Source organism: Wallemia ichthyophaga (genome assembly GCF_000400465.1).
Source record: "Wallemia ichthyophaga EXF-994 unplaced genomic scaffold scaffold2, whole genome shotgun sequence".
NCBI classification, from domain to species: domain Eukaryota; kingdom Fungi; phylum Basidiomycota; class Wallemiomycetes; order Wallemiales; family Wallemiaceae; genus Wallemia; species Wallemia ichthyophaga.
Genome location: NW_008806275.1, coordinates 678502 through 701408, shown reverse-complemented (window position 1 = coordinate 701408; position 22907 = coordinate 678502). Strand labels below are relative to the sequence as shown.

General features: G+C 47.0%; 11 protein-coding genes across 11 annotated transcripts; 6 read left to right on the top strand and 5 right to left on the bottom strand.

Moving 5' to 3' along the window:
• Nucleotides 1-49: 49 nt before the first annotated feature.
• J056_002312 (Endonuclease V) lies at nt 50-895 on the bottom strand (the record flags this gene model as incomplete). The annotated part of the gene is made up of 1 exon (XM_009268176.1): nt 50-895. One exon carries the CDS (start codon nt 893-895, stop codon nt 50-52), a length of 846 nt encoding a protein of 281 aa, XP_009266451.1.
• A 56-nt stretch (nt 896-951) lies between these two features.
• Nucleotides 952-2676, bottom strand: J056_002311 (Protein kinase wis1; the record flags this gene model as incomplete). The annotated part of the gene is made up of 3 exons (XM_009268175.1): nt 952-1359; nt 1409-1533; nt 1581-2676. The coding sequence occupies 3 exons, from the start codon at nt 2674-2676 to the stop codon at nt 952-954; spliced, it is 1629 nt and encodes a 542-aa protein (XP_009266450.1).
• An 825-nt stretch (nt 2677-3501) lies between these two features.
• J056_002310 (Cellulose-growth-specific protein) lies at nt 3502-4624 on the top strand (the record flags this gene model as incomplete). Its single annotated transcript, XM_009268174.1, has 2 exons — nt 3502-3967; nt 4020-4624. The coding sequence occupies 2 exons, from the start codon at nt 3502-3504 to the stop codon at nt 4622-4624; spliced, it is 1071 nt and encodes a 356-aa protein (XP_009266449.1).
• Nucleotides 4625-5611: 987 nt separating this feature from the next.
• Nucleotides 5612-6887, top strand: J056_002309 (Cellulose-growth-specific protein; the record flags this gene model as incomplete). Its single annotated transcript, XM_009268173.1, has 2 exons — nt 5612-6074; nt 6133-6887. 2 exons carry the CDS (start codon nt 5612-5614, stop codon nt 6885-6887), a joined length of 1218 nt encoding a protein of 405 aa, XP_009266448.1.
• A 346-nt stretch (nt 6888-7233) lies between these two features.
• J056_002308 (5'-3' exoribonuclease 1) lies at nt 7234-11899 on the top strand (the record flags this gene model as incomplete). The annotated part of the gene is made up of 5 exons (XM_009268172.1): nt 7234-7324; nt 7372-7481; nt 7532-10013; nt 10061-10599; nt 10646-11899. 5 exons carry the CDS (start codon nt 7234-7236, stop codon nt 11897-11899), a joined length of 4476 nt encoding a protein of 1491 aa, XP_009266447.1.
• Nucleotides 11900-12035: 136 nt separating this feature from the next.
• Nucleotides 12036-14553, bottom strand: J056_002307 (kinase-like protein; the record flags this gene model as incomplete). The annotated part of the gene is made up of 2 exons (XM_009268171.1): nt 12036-12638; nt 12688-14553. The coding sequence occupies 2 exons, from the start codon at nt 14551-14553 to the stop codon at nt 12036-12038; spliced, it is 2469 nt and encodes an 822-aa protein (XP_009266446.1).
• A 65-nt stretch (nt 14554-14618) lies between these two features.
• Nucleotides 14619-16005, top strand: J056_002306 (uncharacterized protein; the record flags this gene model as incomplete). The annotated part of the gene is made up of 3 exons (XM_009268170.1): nt 14619-15015; nt 15064-15175; nt 15225-16005. 3 exons carry the CDS (start codon nt 14619-14621, stop codon nt 16003-16005), a joined length of 1290 nt encoding a protein of 429 aa, XP_009266445.1.
• A 152-nt stretch (nt 16006-16157) lies between these two features.
• Nucleotides 16158-17518, bottom strand: J056_002305 (NAD-dependent protein deacetylase SIR4; the record flags this gene model as incomplete). The annotated part of the gene is made up of 6 exons (XM_009268169.1): nt 16158-16358; nt 16403-16885; nt 16948-17060; nt 17113-17158; nt 17204-17228; nt 17283-17518. The coding sequence occupies 6 exons, from the start codon at nt 17516-17518 to the stop codon at nt 16158-16160; spliced, it is 1104 nt and encodes a 367-aa protein (XP_009266444.1).
• A 177-nt stretch (nt 17519-17695) lies between these two features.
• J056_002304 (uncharacterized protein) lies at nt 17696-18977 on the bottom strand (the record flags this gene model as incomplete). Its single annotated transcript, XM_009268168.1, has 4 exons — nt 17696-17794; nt 17847-17929; nt 17985-18740; nt 18794-18977. The coding sequence occupies 4 exons, from the start codon at nt 18975-18977 to the stop codon at nt 17696-17698; spliced, it is 1122 nt and encodes a 373-aa protein (XP_009266443.1).
• A 52-nt stretch (nt 18978-19029) lies between these two features.
• Nucleotides 19030-20244, top strand: J056_002303 (Pre-mRNA-splicing factor CWC2; the record flags this gene model as incomplete). The annotated part of the gene is made up of 4 exons (XM_009268167.1): nt 19030-19138; nt 19189-19240; nt 19290-19406; nt 19461-20244. The coding sequence occupies 4 exons, from the start codon at nt 19030-19032 to the stop codon at nt 20242-20244; spliced, it is 1062 nt and encodes a 353-aa protein (XP_009266442.1).
• A 108-nt stretch (nt 20245-20352) lies between these two features.
• J056_002302 (NADPH oxidase 1) lies at nt 20353-22865 on the top strand (the record flags this gene model as incomplete). Its single annotated transcript, XM_009268166.1, has 16 exons — nt 20353-20409; nt 20454-20483; nt 20530-20662; nt 20710-20888; nt 20933-21339; nt 21391-21406; nt 21452-21574; nt 21626-21636; nt 21692-21755; nt 21807-21820; nt 21865-22066; nt 22122-22204; nt 22250-22321; nt 22379-22513; nt 22558-22800; nt 22844-22865. The coding sequence occupies 16 exons, from the start codon at nt 20353-20355 to the stop codon at nt 22863-22865; spliced, it is 1791 nt and encodes a 596-aa protein (XP_009266441.1).
• Nucleotides 22866-22907: the final 42 nt, after the last annotated feature.

The window sequence follows — 22907 nt, the reverse complement described above, 5'->3', positions numbered from 1 at the left end:
TTACACATGTCATTCACATACAAATTCATAGCATGATTTTTTATCAATATTAGCAGTGGTAGCTGTGTTCTCGCATATACTGCCTGCCCGCCTTATCAGCAAGGGCAATTGGCAAAGGAATGCGGTGTTTAGAGAGAGCGTATGTGACACTTAGGGCGAATTGCAATGAACATCTATGACCCGCTGACACGAAGACTGGATTGGTAGCATTGCGTCCGGTGAGGAGAGCAGCGCCGATGTAGGTGTTAGCAGAAGCATTCTCAGACGCGCCAGGCAACCCAATCCAATCGCCGCGCCTATTGAGTAGTTGTTGAGCCAGCCCTTTAAACAGCTTGGGATGGCTGAGTGCACCGTGGAAATGGGTCATTGGATAGTAATTCTTAGTCACCCCCACCGTCCTTATACCGAGCTCGACGCCAACCTGCGTAGCTAGTCCTGCTTCCCTCTCGTGAAGCCTGCCATTGCCGTCTATCAGCCACACGGCGGGTGTGTGCATCGGATTGAGCGTGTGCGCTGTGAAGTTGGTGTACGCCCTGCGTATTGGCCCGCTCTCCCGCATCGCTAGATACGAAGGAACGTACGGTTCGCTGATTGCGTGCGCCTCGTGATACGTGTAGAGCACGCGCTGGGCGTGGACGGATAGAACAACTATCGTTACTATGCATTCGTCATGCGATGACGAGGCGGGTGTTATGTCTATTCCTCCAACTATTTCTGTTTTTACATCGAGTGCGCGCTGTGGTAGGTGATGCACGACGGGACTGAATTCGTTTGTATCTGTAGCATTATAATTGCCCTCATTATTATCCCCATCCTCATCCTCATACACAGCTCTTTCTCTTATTTTCCACTGATACTCGGTCCACCGGTCGATCACCCCATCAACGCCATTCATCAACCCACAACATAAAAGAAATAGAATCAAAATTACACATGTCAATTAATACCACTCTAATGCGACCTCTCATAATGATGACTAGGTTCAGACTCTGGTATCGAATCTGGCAAGTTGCCGCCGTTCTTAGCCCTCAGTGCGTCTTCAATCCACCTAAACACATCTGGCTCTTTGTCATATGCAAGGAAGGGATGTTCCAGTAATTCCTGGTATTGTGGTCGCGCGTTCGGGTCCTTGCGCAGCGTCGAGTGTATAAAGTCCTTTGCCGTTTCCGAGTATGTAGCTGGCAGTTCGGGCGCTGGTCCTTTGACTATCTCCTGCAGTTGCGCGAGGACATTCGAGAAAGAGTATGGGTATTCACCGCGCGAACACTCCACCATTGTTAATCCTAGACTCCAAACGTCGGAGCTTACAGTGTAAAACGAGGCGTGCACACCACTTTCTGGTGACTGTATTCTTTCTGGCTATGTATTCTGTTAGTAAGGTGTAAACATGCGTATATCTCCCACTCACTGCCATGTACGATTGACATCCTATGTTGGTCTTGGCTAGTGACTTCTCGAGTTGTCCCGATACACCGAAATCACATATCTTGACTTTACCGCGTCTGTTGATTAGCACGTTTGTGGGTTTGACGTCTGGAAGAAGTGTTAGAATCCAGTCAACCAAATCAACACACACCCACCTCTGTGTATAATCTGCAGATCATCTTTGAGGAATTGTAATCCAATGATCAGATTCTTCGTCACAAACGCTAGGATATCCTCGGGTACACCGAATGTAGGCGAGTAGAGTTTATCGAGCGATCCCGCATCCATGAACTCCATGCAGTAAAAAATACAGCCTTCGACGAAGAATGCACCGTAAAACTCAACTATCTGGGGCTTGACTGCGCGATGAAGGATATCCAATTCCATAGCAATACCTGCGAGTTTACTCTTGTCTAGTTCTAATTGTATCTCCTTAATTGCCATCACCACGCCTGTCGATCTGTGCTTGGCTTTGCGCACCCCTCCGTACGCTCCCCTGCCAAGCTCCTCCTGCAGTTCTAGATCTTCGATTTTAATATTAAATGAGTGCCCGGTGGAAAAGTTGACTCCTGATGCATGCAGCACTGCCTTCCCTTCTCCGAAATTGAGTTTACCAGAAGGGTCAACGATGTCTGAGAATTTGGAGAAAGGGGTATCGTGCTTGCCGTCATCGTTGCTGAGGTTCAGCTTTCCAGGCGGGCCACGCTTTTTGGGTGTGTTGCCTGCTGGTGGCGCGGGGTTGTTGTTCATGCTAAGTTTCATACCCCGTCTCGCTGCGAGTCCACCAGGGGGTGAGGGCGTTGCTGCTGTTTTCTGCTGTGGAGATGACCTCTCCACTTCCACCTTGTCATTCATTGACATGGCTTCCATCTTCTCACGCAGCTGGTTCGGCGGGAGGGGCGCTTGACGCATGCTCCGAAGCCCAGCTCCCACTGGCTGGCCACCTTTCGATTGCATGTTGCTCACATTACCACCGCTGCTCGTGCTGCCAGTGTCTCTTTCTTTCGATACTCTGCCTCTATTCACCATCGCTGCCATTTTCGCTGCTAAGCTGCTCGGCAGGCGTGGCGTCGTTGGCGATGTGCTGCCGTGATTGTGCGACTTTGTAGGATTCGCACTCGCTGGATTCGCCGGCGTCGTGCTGTTGGAAGATGACGGCCGACTGTGGCTATCATATTTCTCCTTTATCTCCTCCTCCTCTTCTGAAGACGACGCTTCTAATTTATCTATATCTTTACTGTTCATGCTCATTTTATCCAATTTCCAAGGTCGTGGTCGGGAAAATCCAAAATCTTGGATCAGAGTAACTGCTGGTCAGAGATTTTAAAATTAATTTTGCAATTTCAGGTGAGTGGTACTACAAAAAGACTGAGAACTTCGTCTGTGCTCTCTTTTCTCTTTTGACGCTAGACGACTGTTAAAGTTTTCAGTCTCCGGCGCAGCCTTCTTGAGTCATCAATTGTGGGCAAGTGATTTTGACTTTGCGGGTGTCAGTGGGGGCGATAAATTGCGCGCTCTACTCGTCGCTCCCTTTCGAAGCTCTTATCGTCCGCTTAATAAGGTCTCTGGTACAGCGCACAGCTGTCTACATCCACCAATGAAGCTGTGTGGAATAGTTTCAAAACACGCTTAAATGCAAATATACTCGTGGCTCTAGCTACATGGCTTCTAAGCACGTGCGTATATACCAATCACAGCCTCAAAACACCACTTCAACTGATGACATGTATGAAATGCACAAATTTCCCATAACGCACTCGTTTGTGCTCTGAGCTGCCCTTGAAAACAAAAATAGATGTTAGAGAACGTCTCCTCGTCATCGCCAGGTCTCGAACATGTCACGTAAAGCTAGCCCCCTTCAATAGGCACTCCACGAATTATCCCAAAAGTAAGTCAACCTTATTTATATACGCGTTTATTATAGCGGTGCTTGTCCTCACACGCTTAAAACTACTAAGTGACGTTTAGTGCCGTCCGCCAGTGTAACCCTACAAATTTTACGTATAAAGGGACGTGCGTTCTTTCTTCTTGTACTTTAGATCCAAATTCAAGGCCGGTCCTTACTTACGAACGAAAATGTTTAAGACAGTTGCCGCACTCTCGTTAGCTAGCTCTGCACTCGCTCACGGTATCGTGTCGTACATTAACGTTGAAGGCCAAGGCTTCAATGGTCCAGAGCCAAACCAAGCGTCTCCTGGCGCTGCCGAATGGACCGCTGGTATCAACCCTATCAAGGACCCATACTCACCAGACATGTTCTGCGGTCCAAACGCTTACGCCAATGGCAAAGGCTACATCGGAGCTGGCTCTTCCATGAACATCTACTGGGAGGAGACGCAATACTCACAATGGCCACATAACACGGGTCCAATTATCACCTACTTGGCCCGCTGCTGGAGCGGTGACTGTTCGACCATGAACGCTGACTCGGCAAACTGGTTCAAGATTGATCAAAAAGGTTTCGAGAATGGCCAATGGAAGCAAGCTTCTTTGATGAACAGCGCTGGTTACACCATCACCATCCCATGGGATCTCGAAGAGGGTGGGTGTGTTTTTCTTTTCAAAGTACATTGACTCACAGTTGATTACTACAGGCGACTACCTCATGAGAACTGAGATTATCTCCCTTCACGCACAAAAGCCACAATACTACCCATCTTGTGTTTCATTCCATATCTACGGTAGCGGTGGCAGCAACACTTACAGTAACGACGCTTGGGGTAGCTTCCCTGGTACTTACAGCTGGTCTGACCCTGGCTTATCTATTAGCGGTGGTGGTATCTACAACGTACACTCTGACGAACAATACCAGTTCCCTGGTCCACCACTTGTTACCGTCGGTCAAGGTGGTCAAGCTTCCTATAGAAGCAACGACGACTCCCAATCCACAGACAGTGATAAGCAAGATGACGGTGCTGATGAGGAAGACGAGTCATCAACTTGCAACGACGACTCAAACACCGCGTCCTCAAACCCATCGTGTGCAACTCAAGCAAATGAGGATGAGTGCGAGTCTAAGTGGACTCAATGCAACAAGGACTACGTCCCAGGCACTGACTTCACCTGCAAAGACCAATGGGCACAATGTCGTGGCCAATCTGTCCAAAGAAGATTGAACTCTAACGCCAAAATGACGACCAAGAGAGTCAAGAGAGACATGCACAACCAGCACGCTCAACACGCTCGTCGCCACCACTAGATTGCTTTTTAGAGACGGTTATGTTCATTCACCCAAAACGGATCGGAGAATGGAATTCTTCTGATGCTTTGCTTTAACCTTTCGTTTTTTACCCGCTTTATATATCGTGTAGATATTTCCTTCGTTTCTAGATACCTTCAGGATAAGGCATCTATATCTTTATTACTTCTCATGAATATGGCGTCTTGGATTTCAGTATTGTTTGATTTGTGACTTGGTGAGATGTTTTTGGATTTTAAGTTTGATTGGATAACTGTCTTATTCATGTATATGCCGTCTCGTTTAAGACTGTTTCAGGAACGTGCGACTAGAAGGTCTGCGCCGTGCTTACAGGGAAGCCGTGAATAAGCAATCGATACAATTACGTTATCCGCTCTTGAATGTAGTACTCTTATCTCACATTCTTAAACTCACCCTTTAAACGCGCTCATTTAGCGAATCTCGGAACTTTTCAAAATACCAGGGTCTTCTCAACATCCGCTGTCTTGAGACGCGCGCAGTGAAGCTGACTGTACTATTTTTAGTATCTATGTTTGGATACAAATTAAAAGTCAAACGCACACGAAAGTTTCTATCGGTGACATCACCACTGTGTGTCTCTCTGTCCGCATAGTCTCACTTTTCCAAGTGTGATCTTTGAATGGGTCTTTTTACAAACATATATTGAGGCAGTGAGCAGTTTCCCGCCTCTTCGATGTGGAGGTTGGCCGGTCTTGAATAGCGGGCAAGCCCTGTAACCAAATTTGAAGTGGGGAATGGCAACTAGATAACTAGCATAGTAGGAAGTGTGCAGGATTATATGAGAATTTACCAATTGCTGTTATCAATTTGACCGATCGTATGTACATGCGCTATTACCCTGGTCATCGGTTTTTTACCGTTCCTGCCCTGTAATAAGAAAAATTCGTAAATGTCATTGTTCTCTCTTAGGTCATCTCAACAACCCAAGTTCTTCAAAAGTCGTTCAAACAAGCCGGTCTTGTAAAAATGGTTAACGCATTCGTCGCACTCTCTTTAGCTAGCTCAGCACTCGCACACGGTGTGGTTTCTTACATAGACGTGAATGGTCAAGGCTTCAACGGTCCTGACCCTAATCAGTCCTCACAAAATGCACCAGAGTGGACCTCTGGTATCAACCCAATCAAGGACCCATACTCATCGGATATGTTTTGTGGTCCAAACTCATCACCAAATAGTGTTGCTACGATTGGTGCTGGGTCCACTATGACTCTCTGGTGGGAAGAGACAGCTCAGCAGCAGTGGCCACACAATACAGGTCCAATAATCACTTATATGGCACAATGTACCACCGACTGTGCCAACATGAACGCTGATTCAGCTAAATGGTTCAAGATCGATCAAGTTGGTTTCGAAAACGGACAGTGGAAGCAAGCTTCATTGATGAATGGTGGCGGATACCAAGTGACTATCCCAGAGGATCTCGCAGCTGGTGAGTGACAAAAGAAGATTTTTCATCTAGAAGATTGTCTCACAGCATTTAAAAACAGGTGACTACCTCATGAGAACTGAGATAATTTCACTTCATGCTTCAAGGCCACAGTACTACCCTCGCTGCGTGTCATGGACTATCACAGGTGATGGTTCAAACACCTACAGCGACGACGCAACGGCTACTTTCCCAGGTACTTACAGCTGGTCTGATGCTGGTTTAGCTTCGAGTGGTAGTGATATCTATAACGTTCAGTCTGATTCAGCATACCAATTCCCAGGTCCTGAGCTTATCACTGTTGGACAGGGTGCTGCTTCCGGTGGTGGTGGTGATGGTACTTCAGATGGTTCTGATAACTCTGATAACTCTACATCAAGCGCCACACAATCTAACTTCAAAAAGTTCGCTCCTGCTCAATCTTCTGCAAATGTTCATGCTCAACAGGTAGATCAGGGTAACCAAGGCAACGGAAACTCTGACAATGGCTCTAATGATGGGTCCAACAACAATTCAAATGATTATGACGATGCCGACGAAAATGATGGCTCTGCTCAACAAGACAAAGGCTCAGGGCAGCAGAATAACAATGCAAACCAGAAAAACAACTCTGGCCAACAAGCAACTGCCGAACAAGACTGTGAATCACAATGGACGCAATGTAACAACGACTGGGTTCCAGGTACTGCGTACTCGTGTCAAGATGAATTCGTATCTTGCCGTGGACAAGTACAGAGAAGACTCGTAGACGATGACAAAATGAAGAGAATGAAAGTTAAGAGGGATCAGCACAACAGACGCAGATTCCATCACTAATTGCAAGGTGCAAAGTGCCAAGTGCTAAGTGAAACAGTCCAAGTAAAGAGGGATCTTTGACTTGGTCTAATTTGTTTTCACGATTCTTAACTTTATTTCTTGTAAACGCAAACCTCTGGGAGGATTAATGCATTTTGTTGATATCGTTGATTACCGTATCTTCTCAATTCATTTGACGACAACCATCATCACATAGTAAATCTAAAATGGGTGAGTCTAAATAATTTAAATTCGCATTACTAACAAGCAAATCTCAGGTATTCCAAAAGTACGTTCATCTCTCCAATACGTATAATACTTATTGATATCTCTCAGTTCTTCAGATATGTATCGTGAGTAGAGGAATATGCGTGATTTATATGACGCTGACAGCATCCACAGTGAAAGATACCCGCTTACAAGTCAACTGGTTGAAGATAATCGTATTCCTGAGTTTGGTAGGTGTGCCACTCGATATCGAATTGGATTCTAACCAACCACACAGACTGCTTATACTTGGATATGAATGGTATCATCCACACTTGCGCTGCAAATACAGGCCAAGGATCCGTACGCAAGGTTAATGAGACTGATATGGTACAGAATATATTCAAGGTTAGTTTGGATATATTAGATATGGTAGATGTTTTAACAACAACAATTAGTACATTGAATTTCTCTTCTCGAAAATTAGACCTCGCAAGACATTCTTCATGGCCGTTGACGGTGTTGCTCCTCGTGCCAAGATGAACCAGCAACGTAGCCGTCGATTTAGAACTGCTCAAGAACACGCTGAAAACCTTACAAAAGCTGAACGTTTGGGTGAAAACATTGATGACGCATTCAACAGCAACTGTATCACTCCAGGAACCACTTTCATGGCTAAGCTCTCCCAGCAACTCAAATATTTCGTTCACAAGAAAATCTCCGAGGATGCTTTATGGCAGGGCATTGACGTTATCTTATCTGGCCACGAAGTTCCTGGTGAAGGAGAGCACAAGATCCAGGAATTCATTCGTCTTACTAAGGCTCAGCCTCATTACAACCCTAACATGAGACACTGTCTTTACGGTTTAGACGCTGATCTCATCATGCTCGGCCTTCTCTCCCACGAGCCTCACTTCTGTCTGCTTAGAGAGGAAGTTACTTTCGGTCCACAGAAAAAAAAGAAGAGTGAAGGCCTTGAACATCAGAAGTTTTACTTGATGCACCTCTCGCTCTTCCGTGAATACTTGGACCTTGAGTTTAAGGAAATTAGGCACACACTCCCATTCGACTATGATTTGGAGAGAATCATCGATGACTTTATCCTCCTCGCTATTCTCGTCGGTAATGATTTCCTTCCGCATTTGCCTGGTTTTCACATTAATGACGGCGCACTTGAGCTCTTGTTCTCATCTTACAAGAAGATATTGAAAGACGCCGGTGGATACATCAATGTACTTGGAAACATCAACTTCAACCGTTTGCAACTCGTCATGAACCATCTTCACGACTTTGAAAAGACCGTGTTCAAGGATGAAATGGTTGACACTGATATGGCTAATGGTCCAGTTAGTCAACACACTCCGCTAGTCCTTGAAGAGGGCAAGACCACCATGACCACTAAGCAGGCTAAATTGCATGAAATGCTCACTCAAAGTATCACCTCTGGATCCCTCTCACAGAAGGGTGGCTTCTTGGAGTTGCCACTCCCACTTGGCGAATCTGAAAGGGAATACCTGCATGCAATTTCTGAAAATTTCAGCCTCGTCCTTGAATATGATCACTTTGCCGCAGACGGCGTACCCAAAGCTGTGGTCAGAGTCCCTGTATCAGCTACCAAACGCGAAGGTCTATCAGCAGCACAAAGAATCGGCATGGCGCTTGATGACAACTCCTCTGATAGCGAAATTGAAAACGACCTCAACAATCCAGATGCTCTCGAGGATGAAATGGAGAATCTCCAAGTCAGCGGTTTCAGTGCCAACTTCATGAAATCTTTCACAGCTTTGAATCCACGCAAGGTTGTTGACGATCCAGAAGAAATCTACGAAGAACAAGAAAATGCCATTGATAGAAGCTTCGAAGGTCGATTCAAGGGTTGGAAGGAAGAGTACTACAGCAGCAAGCTGGGTTTCAATAAGACATCGCAACCTGAACAAGTTAGACGACTGGTACAGCGCTATGTCGAGGGTATTCAATGGGTTATTAAGTACTACTACGAGGGCTGCGTTTCTTGGGGCTGGTTTTACGACTACTACTACGCACCAAAAATCTCAGATATCGTTGATATGGGAGATATTAAGTGCGAATATGAAAAAGGCTTTCCGTTTAAGCCGTTTGAACAGCTCATGGGTGTTCTCCCATCTGCTTCTAAAGAGTTGGTGCCTCTTGTATACAGAGACTTGATGACAGAGGAGACATCACCAATTATCAAGTTCTACCCTGAGAAATTCGAAAAGGATATGAATGGCAAGAAGCAGGAATGGGAGGCTATCATCAAGATTCCCTTCATCGATGAACAACTCTTACTCGGTACTATGAGAAGAGTGGAGCAAGCCTTGACCCCAGAAGAGAGACTCCGCAACTCGTTTGGTGATGCAACAATTTTCAAGTATGATGGCACCAGAGAGGGCCAGAAGTACGAATCGACACATGAAAAGTTCACCACCATAGTCAACGATAAGTGTAATGAGTGTGTCTATACTCTTCCAGCTCTCGGCGAAGGTGCTTTCAGACAGGGTTTGGTGCCACACGCACGTAGTGGTAAACAAGCACTTGCTGGATTTCCCACCCTCTACAATCTAGAGTTCGAGTCGCTGCTCCACAAGCATGGCGTTATGGTGTTCAACCAGCCATCGAGAAAGGACTCTATCGTGATTGTGACCGTCAACAAGTATGAGAATCACACTGCTAAGGATGTCGCTGGGTCCTTGCTGGGTAAGAGGGTCTTCATCAATTGGCCTTTCTTGCAGGAAGCGTTCGTTGCCGGTATTAGCGACGAGAATGCCAAATACACTCTTGAGGGAAATATCGTACAAGAGGAAGCTAGCTTATCAGCAAAGTTTGCTAGAGACAGCGAACGTCTGGAGACCACTTACTCCAAGAGCCGCGCTGTACGTATCGGTGTGGTTGATATCATGGTTCATGCGCGTCCTTTGAAGGGTGGGTTTAGTGGTAGTTAACTATTTCATTCTAACTCAATTGCATAGGTCTCAAGAGAAAACTCTCAGGCGAACTCGTCAAAGACTACGAAGAGAATGAGCAACAGTATCCGCTACAGACTACCGTGCTTGAAGTAGAGTCTGAAGATGAGCGTTATTTGGAGCAAGCCGCGCCACCACTTGAAGAGGAGTTCTCTGTCGGTACGCAGTTGTTCTTCTTAGGCGTGAAATACGGTTCGCCCGCTACAGTCGAAGCAGCCGACAACAAGAGCAACACTATGACACTACGTCTTGTTCTCATGCCTAATCTTACTGAAAGACCTAAATTTAACGCGATTGGCAAAGCTTCGAACAGCGAGAATTACTACATCTCACCAAAAGTGGCACAGCTCCATCGTATTCAATCACTCACTTTGTCAAAGATCACTTCTGCATTGACTATTGTAGGACCTGATGGTAAAAACATCAACATTGGTCTTAATCTCAAGTTTGAAGCTAAGGGTGAGAAGGTGGCGGGTTATACGCAAAAGAACCATGTTGGTTGGGAGTATTCCGATAAAGCCTCTGAACTTGTTGGAGAGTATAAAGTAAGTTTTACTGGTTTCATGAGTCATTTTCTTATAATCATAAAAGCAAAATTTCCCCGAAGTATTTATGCGTCTTGATAGAAACAAGGGTGTCAACAACTACGACGAAATATGGCAAGATCAAGATGAAGCAGCTGTGCGTTTGGCAGAAATACAAAAGTGGCTCAAGGCCAAGAAGGTCAATACATTCGAGACAGTCTCTCTATTCGTCAACCAAATGTCAACCGAGTCTATAGCCCAAGTCGAGAAGCTTTCCGAGGATTTAGCTGATGCGAGTAAGAAAGTCGAGCCAAAGAAGGCGATAGTGAAGAACGTTCCTCGCCACGCTGTCCTCAAGCCAAACCACGCATCTACGCGTATTATCAACCAGCAGTTCAGACTTTGTGACAGAGTGGTGTATGTCGCCGACCACGGCAAGGTGAACTTGACGTCGAGAGGCACAGTCGTTGGAATAGCATCAAACAATCTAATCGATGTGGTTATGGATGAGCCCTTCATGAGTGGCACGACGCTTGGCGGTAAATGTAGCGCTTACAGGGGTGCGACGATACCTTCATATGCCGTGCTCAACCTTAGTAATGAGCAGTATGTGGCTAGCATGGATGGAATGGCCGAGAATGCGCAGTATGAAAAGCCCGCTCCACCATTCAAGAGACAGATTGGACCGCGTCCGGCATTGGGTGGTGATCGCTATGTGAAGCCAGCGACTTCAGCACCGCAGGAACACTTCTCACCAGGACCGAAATCTGGCTATAATGGTGCTCACAAAGGACGTTTCAATCAACAGCAGCCATCTTCTCATCAGAAAAATCTCGCTGACGCATTGAGTTTGGGTGGCGGTGCCAGTGGTCCGAATGCTGTTGGCAGACAGCCCAAGTTTAGCGGTCGTCCTCTGCCTCCACATCAACAGATGCAGCAAATGCAGCAACTACAGCAACCACAGCAGCCTACTTTTAGACCGCGTCCACCGCCACTTAATTATGACAGACCTGCTTTCTCTGGGTCTTCTGTGTCAGCTCAACCAGCTCAACCAACTCTACCAAGAAACAGAGCACCTCCACCTCATATGGCGAACCCAGCCGGTAGCAACAGAGCACCTCCACCTCATCTTCTCAGTCAGCAGCAGCAGCAGCATCCGACATCTTTGCAGTTTGGTGATCACAACATACCAATCACGCACGCTTCAGAGAACCATGGTAGTGCCGGTGGCAGAGGTGGTAATAGAGGTGGTAATAGAGGTAGAGGTGGATTTAGAGGCAGAGGAGGCTACAGGGGTAGAGGAGGCTACCAGCAGGACTAGGATGAGTGATGAAATATACATTAATTTCGAGCACCCACAAGTTTTGAAATTTGCTATTTTTGCTATTATATATATGCATTGTATGTTATGTCTAGACATGAGTATTATTAGCACTATTTGCATGGTAGGTACTGTTTCAGATAAGTGTACCAGTGTTGGCAGTTGCAGCAGCCTTCGCAGCCTTGATTTGGGCGATCTTCTGTGCTCTCTCTTCTCTCTTGCGAGCGAGATCTTGCGCTTTTTCTTCTTTACTGAGTGGTGTTGATGGGCTGGATGGGGATGGGGAGAGTGTATGCAAAGAGTGTGATTTCTGGACACTGATGTGGCTTTCAGTTGGTGCGTTATTGGTGGTATTAGCTCGATTCAGCGCTGGTGATGGTGCACCTAACCCTGGTCTGGCCATGCTGCCAGTGTTAGTTGGTTTTATCGGCTGAAGTGAAGGTGCTGCTGGTGCACTACCAGCCTGTCTGGTTGGAGCAGATACAGATGTATTTGACGCATGCATCTCGGGTATGCTTGGTATGCTCTTAGGTTCTTCGAGATCTCCCCACCCGCCTTCGTCGTCCTCGAAAGGCAATGGAGAGGGTGAGGGTTTGTTGCTGCCCAGTTTCATTCCTCCAGACGACATCGGTTTATCGAGCTGGGGTGTAGATTGCGTTGGTAGCATTGGAGAAGGCATGCTCGCCGCAGCTTCTGGACCTGCTGACGACATCGCTGTAGTAGCCTCGCTGGCTTCGAGCTGGGGTGTGATGAGTGATTTACTTTGTCGTAAGCTTCATTAACCCTACCTTTTTGCTCGTCGTCGATGTTCCGAATGCCCAGCCGGCTATCGCTGTTGCAGCACTACCCAGCTGATCGTCGCCTAAAAAGGATTTACCAGCAGTGCCGCTGTAGCTGTAATCAATTTCTTCGTCTGGCTTAACAACCGTTTCTGGCATCTTAGAGGCTATATTTTCGATTCTGTCAACGATATTCCTGAGTACTTCAAACGCCTGATCGCGAACGCTCTTCTCCTTGTCGAGAAGGCAGGGACATATCGTCGGCAACACCCTCGTCGCTAAGTCTGTTTCTTCTTGGTCATCTACTGTAGCTAGCAACGTGCGCAGACCGGCTGCTCTGGCTGGCGGGAAGCTGTCCTTCATGGCGCGTGCACACGCTGCAACTAGGACCTTCTTGCGCGTCGTGAGGGACAATTTGGGAGTAAGTTTACCGATCAAGATGCACGTGTTGGTGCGGATGCTAGGCTCAGGGTCTAGCTGTGCCTTAGCTAGCTGCTTGAGGAGCTCATTGTTGATGATTCTGTCGGAGAGTTTCGGCAGTAGGAGCGGGACGGCTTTGATGGTAGCTTCCCTAATAACAGCAGCGGTATCGTTGAATCCAGTAAGCAGATGTGGCCATAGCTCGTTGATTACTATCTTGTTCGATAGCACATCTATATACCGCTCGAGATCTTCGAGTAGCGCCATGCGCGTTCCTCGGTCTGGACTCATCCATAGCCTTAGCAGAGGCTTGCTGATGGCTGTGCTGCGCTCGTCTTCCGTGCTTAGACGCATACCTATTCTAACAATCAGAGGTACGAGTGAAGGGGCTGAATCACCCGCTGTCATGTACTCAACCGAATGGACTAATGTTGGTAGTATTCTGTGTATTGCTAGCGAGTTTGGTATTGACACTCTATTCTCACCTAGTATACCCTCATTAGAGTTATCGTAGTTGAGGAGGTGCGATAGGTTTTTGAGGAATACTACCCTTTCCGTCTGTCTCATAAGGCTGAACATTTCCAATCCTTGGCACAACTCGATCAGAGGGTTTTGCGTGAAGAACGCTCCGTTTTGAGTTTCCTGTGTGTTCTTTCCAAGGTGCAAGAAAGTGTCTACTGAGATTCTATTCTTCGGTGATGGGTTGAGGAGTTTGCGGTACGAGTTGAATAGACTGGTTGGTATCATACCTCTGCTATTTGGTGCAGGCGCGGCTGTTAAGTCTACGGGGAGTGGTTTTGTGGGGTTGTATAGCTGGCTGATAAGCAGTGCCAAGCTGAATGAGTCGAGGCTGGAAACAGGGTTGGTTGGAATGGCATCAAAGCCCTGCCTGGCTTCGGGTGCAGCCAGTTTCGAGTCGTAGTTGCTCTCCAGAATACCATTACTCAGCTCAGTCTGCGTTGTACACAACTCGAACCCGCCAAGCTTCCATTCGCCGGAGTGGGATACGAAAACGCTATCGCTAGACACAGAGCCATGTATAGAGTGTGTGAGAGTGTGCAAGAATGCCAAAGCCTGTGATACACTCTGTAGCCCCCAAGTGAGCCAAATCGTGTCATCGGAAGGGAGGAATTTCGAAAGCGGCGTGGCTCTCTCAGTTGCAATGTATATCATTGAGTCAGTTTCTATAGCGTCGATGAATTTGAGTATTTGTGGGTGCCTGAGTGTACGCAGCTTCCTCATTGCGTTTGTAGCGAGCTGGGTATATCTCTGATTTGCGTGTTTGTTATAGACGAATATAGTAAGCGGGGAGCTGTCGTCTCTTTTCTCGCCCTCAAAGGTATCCCAGATGGAATGCTTGCCGGTAGCAGCACCGAGTGAGAAAGGGAGATTCCTGCCAGATTTCTCAAGAACAGCCGTAGTGGCAGCTTGAGTGAGTTGGTAAATGTAGTTCATTTGCCTGGATATCTATGATGACTGTTTAGCCCTTACCATCATCACGACGACGTCAACGCTGAAAAATGGGAGATAGTCACGATATAAGGATTAAATCGCAGCCAATCACAGCTGTCACTGAGCAGACAAGCCAAATCCATTACCAGCAATCCAGCTTCCCCGCCATTCTCACAAATCCAAAGCTTACACAGCTCCGTGGCGAGTACATCAACAACACACACAAATCAAAGAGTGACGGTTATATCGGAAAGCGGCGTAGATACATCCAAGAGCGCGATTCTACCCTCACCAGCAGAGCTAAAGGCGCTGAAAGGGATGATGCATCTGCGCCAGTGCACTCCTACAAATCTACCTTCCCTTCTCCTCTCCCACCTTCGCTCTTGCCTCGCAATCAGCCTGTTCCTTCGTCCACAACCGCCCGCGGCCGATCACAGCGTAAATCGCCTGCTGCAGGTGACGAAGGTGTGACATAGCTAAGTTGGAAAGGGGCTCAACTGACACTCACTATAGGCTCCTTCTACGTAAGCTTGAAAGGCATCAGAAAAACCCTGGCTCCAAGAGGAACTGGTTCCGCCAGGGCCAGATTCGTTGTACAGGCAACTGAGTCTGAAATACGTCATTGGTGGGTGGCTACTGTCTAGCAGGCTATTGGTATTCACAGTAAGCTTTAGGATACTTGGCGTCAACAGCCATGTGGTTGTTAATCCGGACGATAACATCCATAGTCGTGGTAGAGTAATCGATGCCACAACCACTTGCCACGCTAATGGCCACTTCCACGAGGATAACGAGGAGTGCATTGAACTACCCAGCATTATTGAGTTGTCACGCTCTTCAAGCAGTCTCGTTTGGCTTATTCCGGAGAAATTCGAAAGATTCGTCGTACACTGTGTAGCGCGTTGGTGGGGCGTTGTTAGCTTCTCCAAGTCCAACAGCGATGGTGAGAGAGTTACGCACCTCCTCAAACCACGCTTGCCCCTCGACAAGCAAATCAAACATGACGATTTGGACACGCCACCAACGAGTGAAGTCGATAGCGCTAGTGAGGTGGCCAGCGAGGTTGCTAGTGAGGCGGCTAGTGATACAGCAAGCGATCTCAACATGACTCCTTCAGAGGCAGAGGAGAATGTTGCTGATCATAGAGACGCAAGCGCGAGCGCTGCTTGGGCCGATATTACCGATGATTTACATAACAGGGTCAACATACAAGACAAACTCATTAGCGATGATGAAAGTTCTCCAAGGGATAGAATAAGCAGGAGTGCATCAACCCCAGATAGATCGAGCAGAGCTGTGAGAGATAGCGATACAGAAGAGAGTGATGTCGAACGCACATCCCCAAGCATAAGCAGAACAAGTACTCCTCGCAAGCTCACACCTAAGCCTGCTACAACTCATCCGTGGAAGCAGCCAACTGTCTCCTTTGCAGAGTATCTCTTTGAGAGTGGTTGATAGGATGTGTGTTACTCTCAACGAACTTAAGTCACACATGATAGATTTTTCAGTTTTCTTGCTTAGCATTACCTGTTTCAGCTATGTCTCAATTGTTATTAATACTGTTTACTATGTAATTCATCCGTTTCTTCACATCTTTGCAAATTTTTTTATTTGGCTTCTGTAGCCTCGGGATCTGGCATAGGCCCTATGTCCTCGATGGAGATATTCACGCCGCTGCTAGAAAGCTTGCTGAGCATGTCATCGTGTGGCAGTTTCGATGCAAGCAATTTAACAGCACCTTGAAGGACGTCTGCAGCGGGCAACTCTATCTTTGTAATATCGTAATCATCTGCACGAGAAGGTCCGACCTGCATTGTGTGAATTGGTTGCGTCGTAACAAAAATCCACTCACGTTCAACATAAGGACCTGTTTCTTGCTCTCTATAGCCTGCTTGATTAGTCTGAAAGCAGAGTATGTAGCTAAGGAGCTGCCAACAACCAACACCCTATCCGCGTCTTCAATGGCCTTTATACTTTCTTCTTTCTGATGCGGACTGAGTGTCTCACCGAAGAAAACGACATCTGGTTTGTAAAAAGCGCTGCGGTCGCCTTCTAATCCGTCAGGAGGAGGTACTTTGAATGTTTCGTATGTCAATCCACTAGGAAGTTCGACATCGCCATCTGGATTTTGCTTCAACTTTGCCTGCGAGTCCGCAAACTCCGCCCAACTAGGATTGAGAGCGGCGAGTTCAGCTTGAAGATCTGAACGCAGCTTTTTTGGGTGGTTCGGGTGGCTCGGCACCACTGCAAAGTTCAGTGTGCCGTGCAGCTCCAGTATTCGTGAATCTGGATTGAGTGATTCGGGGGTAGCTCGGTGGTGCAGTCTGTCTACGTTCTGTAGTGCGGGTGGCGTGTTATTAGGGTGGGGTTATACACACAACATTCTGTTGTACTCACTTGTGTGACTAGCTTGTCGACCAGATTCATGTACTGCAGTGCAGCCACGCTGTAGTGCACTCTATTTGGTTTGGCATTCTGTACGGGGATATAACCAAAAAATGATCGCGCCCCTGTGAGTTATCTCGTCAACTGTGTCGAGAAGACACGGTAATCAGCACTCACAATAGCGCTGCCTGAATAGACGTCCTTGATCTGAGTCTTCGATGAACTACAATCGGTCAAATGGCTTCTCAGCATGCGCTCAGCAACTAACCTCGTGATAGAATATGGGTCGATATCTAAACCCTGCATTAGCTTACTGGTGGCGAACGTTACAACATCATGCAACTTACTTTTTGTGTAACTCGTAGTGTCCTTCTTTTCCTCTGTACGATCTTATCCCACTCTCTACACTCGCACCCGCCCCGCTCAGTATCGCCGTCTTCCCTCTCGCAATATCTTGAGTTAGGAATGAGGCTACTAGCTCGACGGCTTGATCGTGAGTGTATTCCTTTTGGTTACTGGATTTCTTGGGCTTAGGTATGCTTGGAATTTGCAACTTTTTTCCATTTCTTAGGATACTGGTCATGACGAATAGCTACCGAAGCGAGGATGATGCAACGGGTGAATGGAGGTGGAGTGAGCATTTTTTGACTGTACATTGTGATATAGTTGCGCAATATGTTCCTGTAAAATGCACTCCCTTGGATCACCTCTAAAGCTTCATTTTTCATCATAAGTTAGGTACAAAACAAGTAACTATTTTTCACTCCTCGTCGTCTTCCACCCCCGCTTTATTGAAAAGCTCTTCTTGTTCTTTACCCTCGGGTAGAATATTAGCAAGTACAATCATTGCCTCTTTGTGCTGTTATGATGAGTGTGAGGAAGGTGTATAAAATTGTCGAAAATATACCCACAAGTGACGTTAGTTCTTCGGCTTCTTCTTCACCAACATCTATATCGTCGGTCATATTTTGTGCATCTTCCAAACTACTGATTGCTAGTGTTGATTGAGAGAATTGAGCTAAAGATAGGTTTGGATCTAACGCACTCACCTTCTCTTAACTCATTCTTCACAGCTTTAATGTACTCCTCGACGTCTTCGTCACCAAACGTATCTTCCTCATCAAAGATCTTATCCATTACGTAACTACCACGAGACACCAAAACTCTAGCTTTCCCGACGAGAGATTCAAACTTGGCCTGTGTATTTTCAGCGGCTTTCAACGCACTTGTAAAGGCAACGACCGCAGTGGATGGTGAGTTGAGATCTATGATTTCCTCTTCAAGGGTGGAAAGCAAGGATCCAATTGAAAGCAGAAGTGAAGAAGATCTGCTTCCCATGTCACCTTTGACTAGACTTTCTTTGGCGATAGTGAGAATTTGCTCTTTGCTTTCATGTTTGAGTTCGTCGTCTGCATCATCTTCTGGCTCACTCTCTAGACGTTCTTTGAGGTATTCAGCGGCTGCTCTACCAGCCACAATTTCGCTATCTTTTGAGAAAGCACTGTCTTCGATTGTCTGAGCGACTGAGTATGCTCTAGAGAAGAACGGTGTTCCTGTTTTGGGTTCACCTGTGGCTGCTAGACTCTTACCTGCACCTAAATGGGAAGAAGCTGCTATCAAAATTCCCAACTCCAGCATTGCAGAAGCCAATATCAATCTGAAGTGCGATAAGGGCACTTGATATTTCTGGCCATTGTCGTTCTCGGTAAGGAAACCAGACAGATCGGATCCATGCATATTTCCGAGTCGTGAAGTCTCGTGAAGCACGCCTCGCAGTAGTGGTGCGCTTGAAGCTGGCTCACTGCCTGATGACATTATAGCGTTGGTTAGAGAAGTTTCTTCCGCGCAACTAACCCACTCTGTAAGCTATTGCTGCACTTCTCCCAAAGCTCTACCAGATCCGCCCAGTTATCTCCATCCTCATCATCTTGTGCCGCTGTAGGTTGCACTTGTACTGATGTGTCTTCATTTTTGCTTTCATCCTGCTTGTTCTTCTTTGCTTTACTGGCAGCACCCAATCCAGCTGGTCTTTTGGGCGGCATCGCGTTGTGTATCTTGGGAGATTGGGATCAACCTTCTCTTCCGCAAACGGCCATGAGCACCTCGCAGCCAAAACCCAAGAGATTAGTGCAGCCCGCCAGGCGACAGGTTGAGCCTGGGCAGCTTAAGAAGCCGGAGATTGCGCAGACTGGATTCACGTACAGTGAGTGAGAGATGGAAGATGGAGAGATGGGTTGCTGACGAGCCTGATAGATATCTGGTACAATAAATGGGCAGGCGGTGATTACGAGGATTCTACAAATACGTTGGTAGCGTTGCTGGTTGTGTGGTTGCAGCTGACATTTCTCCCTCAGCAAAGAACACGCCCAAACGAGGCTAGACGTACCCAAGGACTCGGGATATACACGCGCAGATGCTAGCGGTGCTAAAACCTATTGCCTTTTCTTCGCTAGAGGATGCTGTCCACTAGGGTGAGTTATTTGAATTGGAGATGGAGCGCAAACTTACACACCCTTTTTACTTAGCGCTCAGTGCCAGTATTTGCATAGATTGCCACGTCCACAAAATATCCTACATGACTTGTCCAGAGATGTGTTCGGAAGAGAGAAGCACGCCAACTACCGTGATGACATGAGCGGTGTTGGTAGCTTTAGTAGACAAAACTCCACCCTCTATATCGGTAGAATGGCTGAGTATGGTGAGGGTAGAGGGGAGAACCAGCTTATCAAGCATTTTGGTGAATTTGGTGAGATCGAGAAGGTGAGAGTGCTGCATGGTAGAGGATGTGGATTTGTCAAGTTTAAGAACGAATGTAATGCACAATTCGCAAAGGAAGCCATGGGCAGTCAGTCGCTCGACGAAGGCGAGACGCTCAACGTGAGGTGGGCCACTGAGGACCCAAAGGCAGACGCCATCGAGGAAGATCGCAAGAGAGCTGCCGAGGAGGGTTCAGAGAAGGTCACCAAGAGGCTGGCTATGGATACGGAGCTCATACATGCCACAAGGCAGATGGAGGCGCTGCAGAATGGCCTTCCAGCACCGCCGCCACTCGAGCAGATTGCAGATGGTGAAGGTAGTGAGGTTGAGGGTGAGGAAGATGCAAGCGGAAATGACGCAATTTCGCACCCTCCACAACAACCGACAAACCAAGGCTTGTTATCAAACACATCCCTCCAGGCTATCAACAAGCTAGCTCAGCTGCGCGCAACCAAGCCAACAGCAGTCGCGGTAGCGCAGCCGCCTTCCGGTGGATTGAGTGGAGTGGGTGGACTGGGCGGCCTTGCTAGCTACGGCAGCGACTCCGACTAACTCTAATGATTATAGTAGCACGTTCTTGTATGTTTATTGTCCTAGATGTATGTCAAAATTTTCACATATTAGCACCCTCATTGTGTGTCGTGGCCTAGACGTAGCACGATGAAGATATTCAGGACTATCAAAGCCAGATTGATGACGAGAGTGGTGGCATTCTACGTGGGTGGCCCGCGCTTACGCTATGCCTGTCTAATGTGTTCCAGCTCGCCTTTTACGGTGTCCATCTCGGCCTTGTACGTTACGCGGGATATGAGAGGCTCACAGCTCACAGCAAACTAGTTTGTCTACGGATGGTGGTCACAGCAGACTAACGAACGGCTGGCTGGGTTGAACAAGCTCGGCATCTCTGTCTGGGCCAGCAGAGGCGCAGGCCTGGTGCTTGCACTGGATGGCGGATTGATTCTGCTTCCGAGTGGGCATTTTAGGCATTTTGTGTTATCCACACTGATAACACCGCAGTGCTCAAGAATCTGATTCATGTCATTCGTTCCTGTTTCGGTTCGGTTATTCCACTTGATGAGCCTGTGTACGTGATACGAGCTTTACAAGAGCCGTCTAATAGCAACAAAAGCTGGTTTCACAAGCAGGTTGCTTACATGCTCCTATTATTTACCATTATTCACGTCACATCACACTATGTTGGTGTCAGTTGGCTTTCCTCCTATTCAGCTGATGTGAGCAGGTAAACTTTATCAATGTCGAGAGAATGCGTGAGAGCGGGCATTTTTTATTCCCAAAAGCACACTCTAAGTTCACTCTCAGAACTTCGTCCCGTCATGGCTTGGCAGATCCACTATGCACAGGCGGGCGGTATAACAGGACATATCATGCAAGTGCAGCGATTCACAAGATTTGCATCTTACCGAGCTTTAGGCAACTCGCCATGTTTATCATGTTTACAACAGCACATGCGTCTATCAGGCATCAGAAGTTTGAGCTGTTTTGGTATACGCATCAAGTTTGCGCACTGGTTTTTATGCTCGCTCTGTTCACACACGCGACTGGATGTTTCGTGCGTGACACACCCGCACCTGACTTCCGTAGTTACTTTCCTTACTATTCAACTGAGCATTGTCTGGGTTATGAGAGGTGGGTGTAGTGTGTTTTAAGGGTATTTTATGCCTAATGACACTTGCGTAGCTGGAGATTCATTATTGTGCGGATCATACGCATATTCACTCCCCTCTAACCATTACAACAGTGGCCATTTATCGCATACATCTTTGAACGGTTGTTTAGGGAGGCACGAGCACGTTTCCTCAAAACATACATTACAGAAGTACTTGTTCATCCTGGAAACACGATTGAGATACGTTTTGCAAAAGTGCGCTTTTTTCAAGGCGTTATGTCATATCGATTAACATAGCATCTCTAGCCATCTTTGAAGTGAGTGGGGTGAGGAGAAATCAAGAGCACACTCTTAATCCTCTCCTACATTTAGATACAAGAGTGGTCAATATATTTGGATTCAAGTTCCTGAGATATCCAAGTTCCAGTGGCATCCAGTAGGTCACACCACGTGGTTTGCTCTTTGGACGTGCTGAAATTCTTTGCAGTTCACAATCACATCGTAAGTTTAGTTTTGCATAGTTGCTACCAGCTAATCAGCCACAGCGCACCTGAAGATGAGTTCATATCCGTACACGTAAGACAGGTCGGTGACTTTAGCAAGTCGTTGGGCGCATTATTTGGTGTGGCTATGAATAGCGGCACCGGTAAGCAGGATGATTTGAGCTCTGATTATGTATCACAAGTCATATGCAACTGCAAGATGCCGAAATTCCTGGTGGACGGTCCATACGGTGCACCAGCAGATGTACGTGACGTTGACGTTGGCGGAGTGTGCATTAATTACCAATAATTTACTACAGCACGCACTCAAGCAAGAGGTGGTCGTTCTCGTTGGTGCGGGTATCGGCGTGACCCCGTTCGCCTCGATATTGAAGAGTTTATGGTGGGTTGAGTTGCCCTTTTGGGTTAATCTCAATATTTCACAAAGGTACCGCAACGCGAATGACCAACTCGGAACTCTTAAACGAGTCGAGTTCTACTGGATTTGCCGTGAAACCGAGTAAGCCAGGTACGAGACGATACGAGGCCCCACCACTGACTCAATGATTCCGAAAAGATCTCTTATATGGTTTAAGAAACTTCTTATAGCAATCGAGGAGGGTCAGCAAATGCACTCGTCGTTTATCTCGATCAATATCTATCTCACAAGATGGGAAGATGACATGATACACAACATAACGTTGAATGATGTGTAGGTGCTGCAAATAGCTTACTAATATTACTCATAAGTCTCAGAGGCGCCAAGGCTGACCCACTCACAAGTCTCAGAGCTCGCACACGATTCGGGAGGCCTGATTGGAGGCACATCTATAGCGAGTTGAAGCGCTCAATTACCCAGGCAGACTCCACATATATCCATGGCAGAGAAGCACGCCTTAAAACGAATATCGCCACCTTTTTTTGCGGACCTGGTCCGCTCGGTAAGTCACTTCAGGAAGCTATTAAAAGTGTGGGGAAGGACGAGGAGGTCGAGTTCAGGTGAGCATGCACTGTGACAGCGTGACAGGCTGACACAAGGTAGCTTCTACAAAGAATCTTTCTAAGTGTTTACTGAGCCATTTTATTAAAAATTAGAGTGGTGCGTA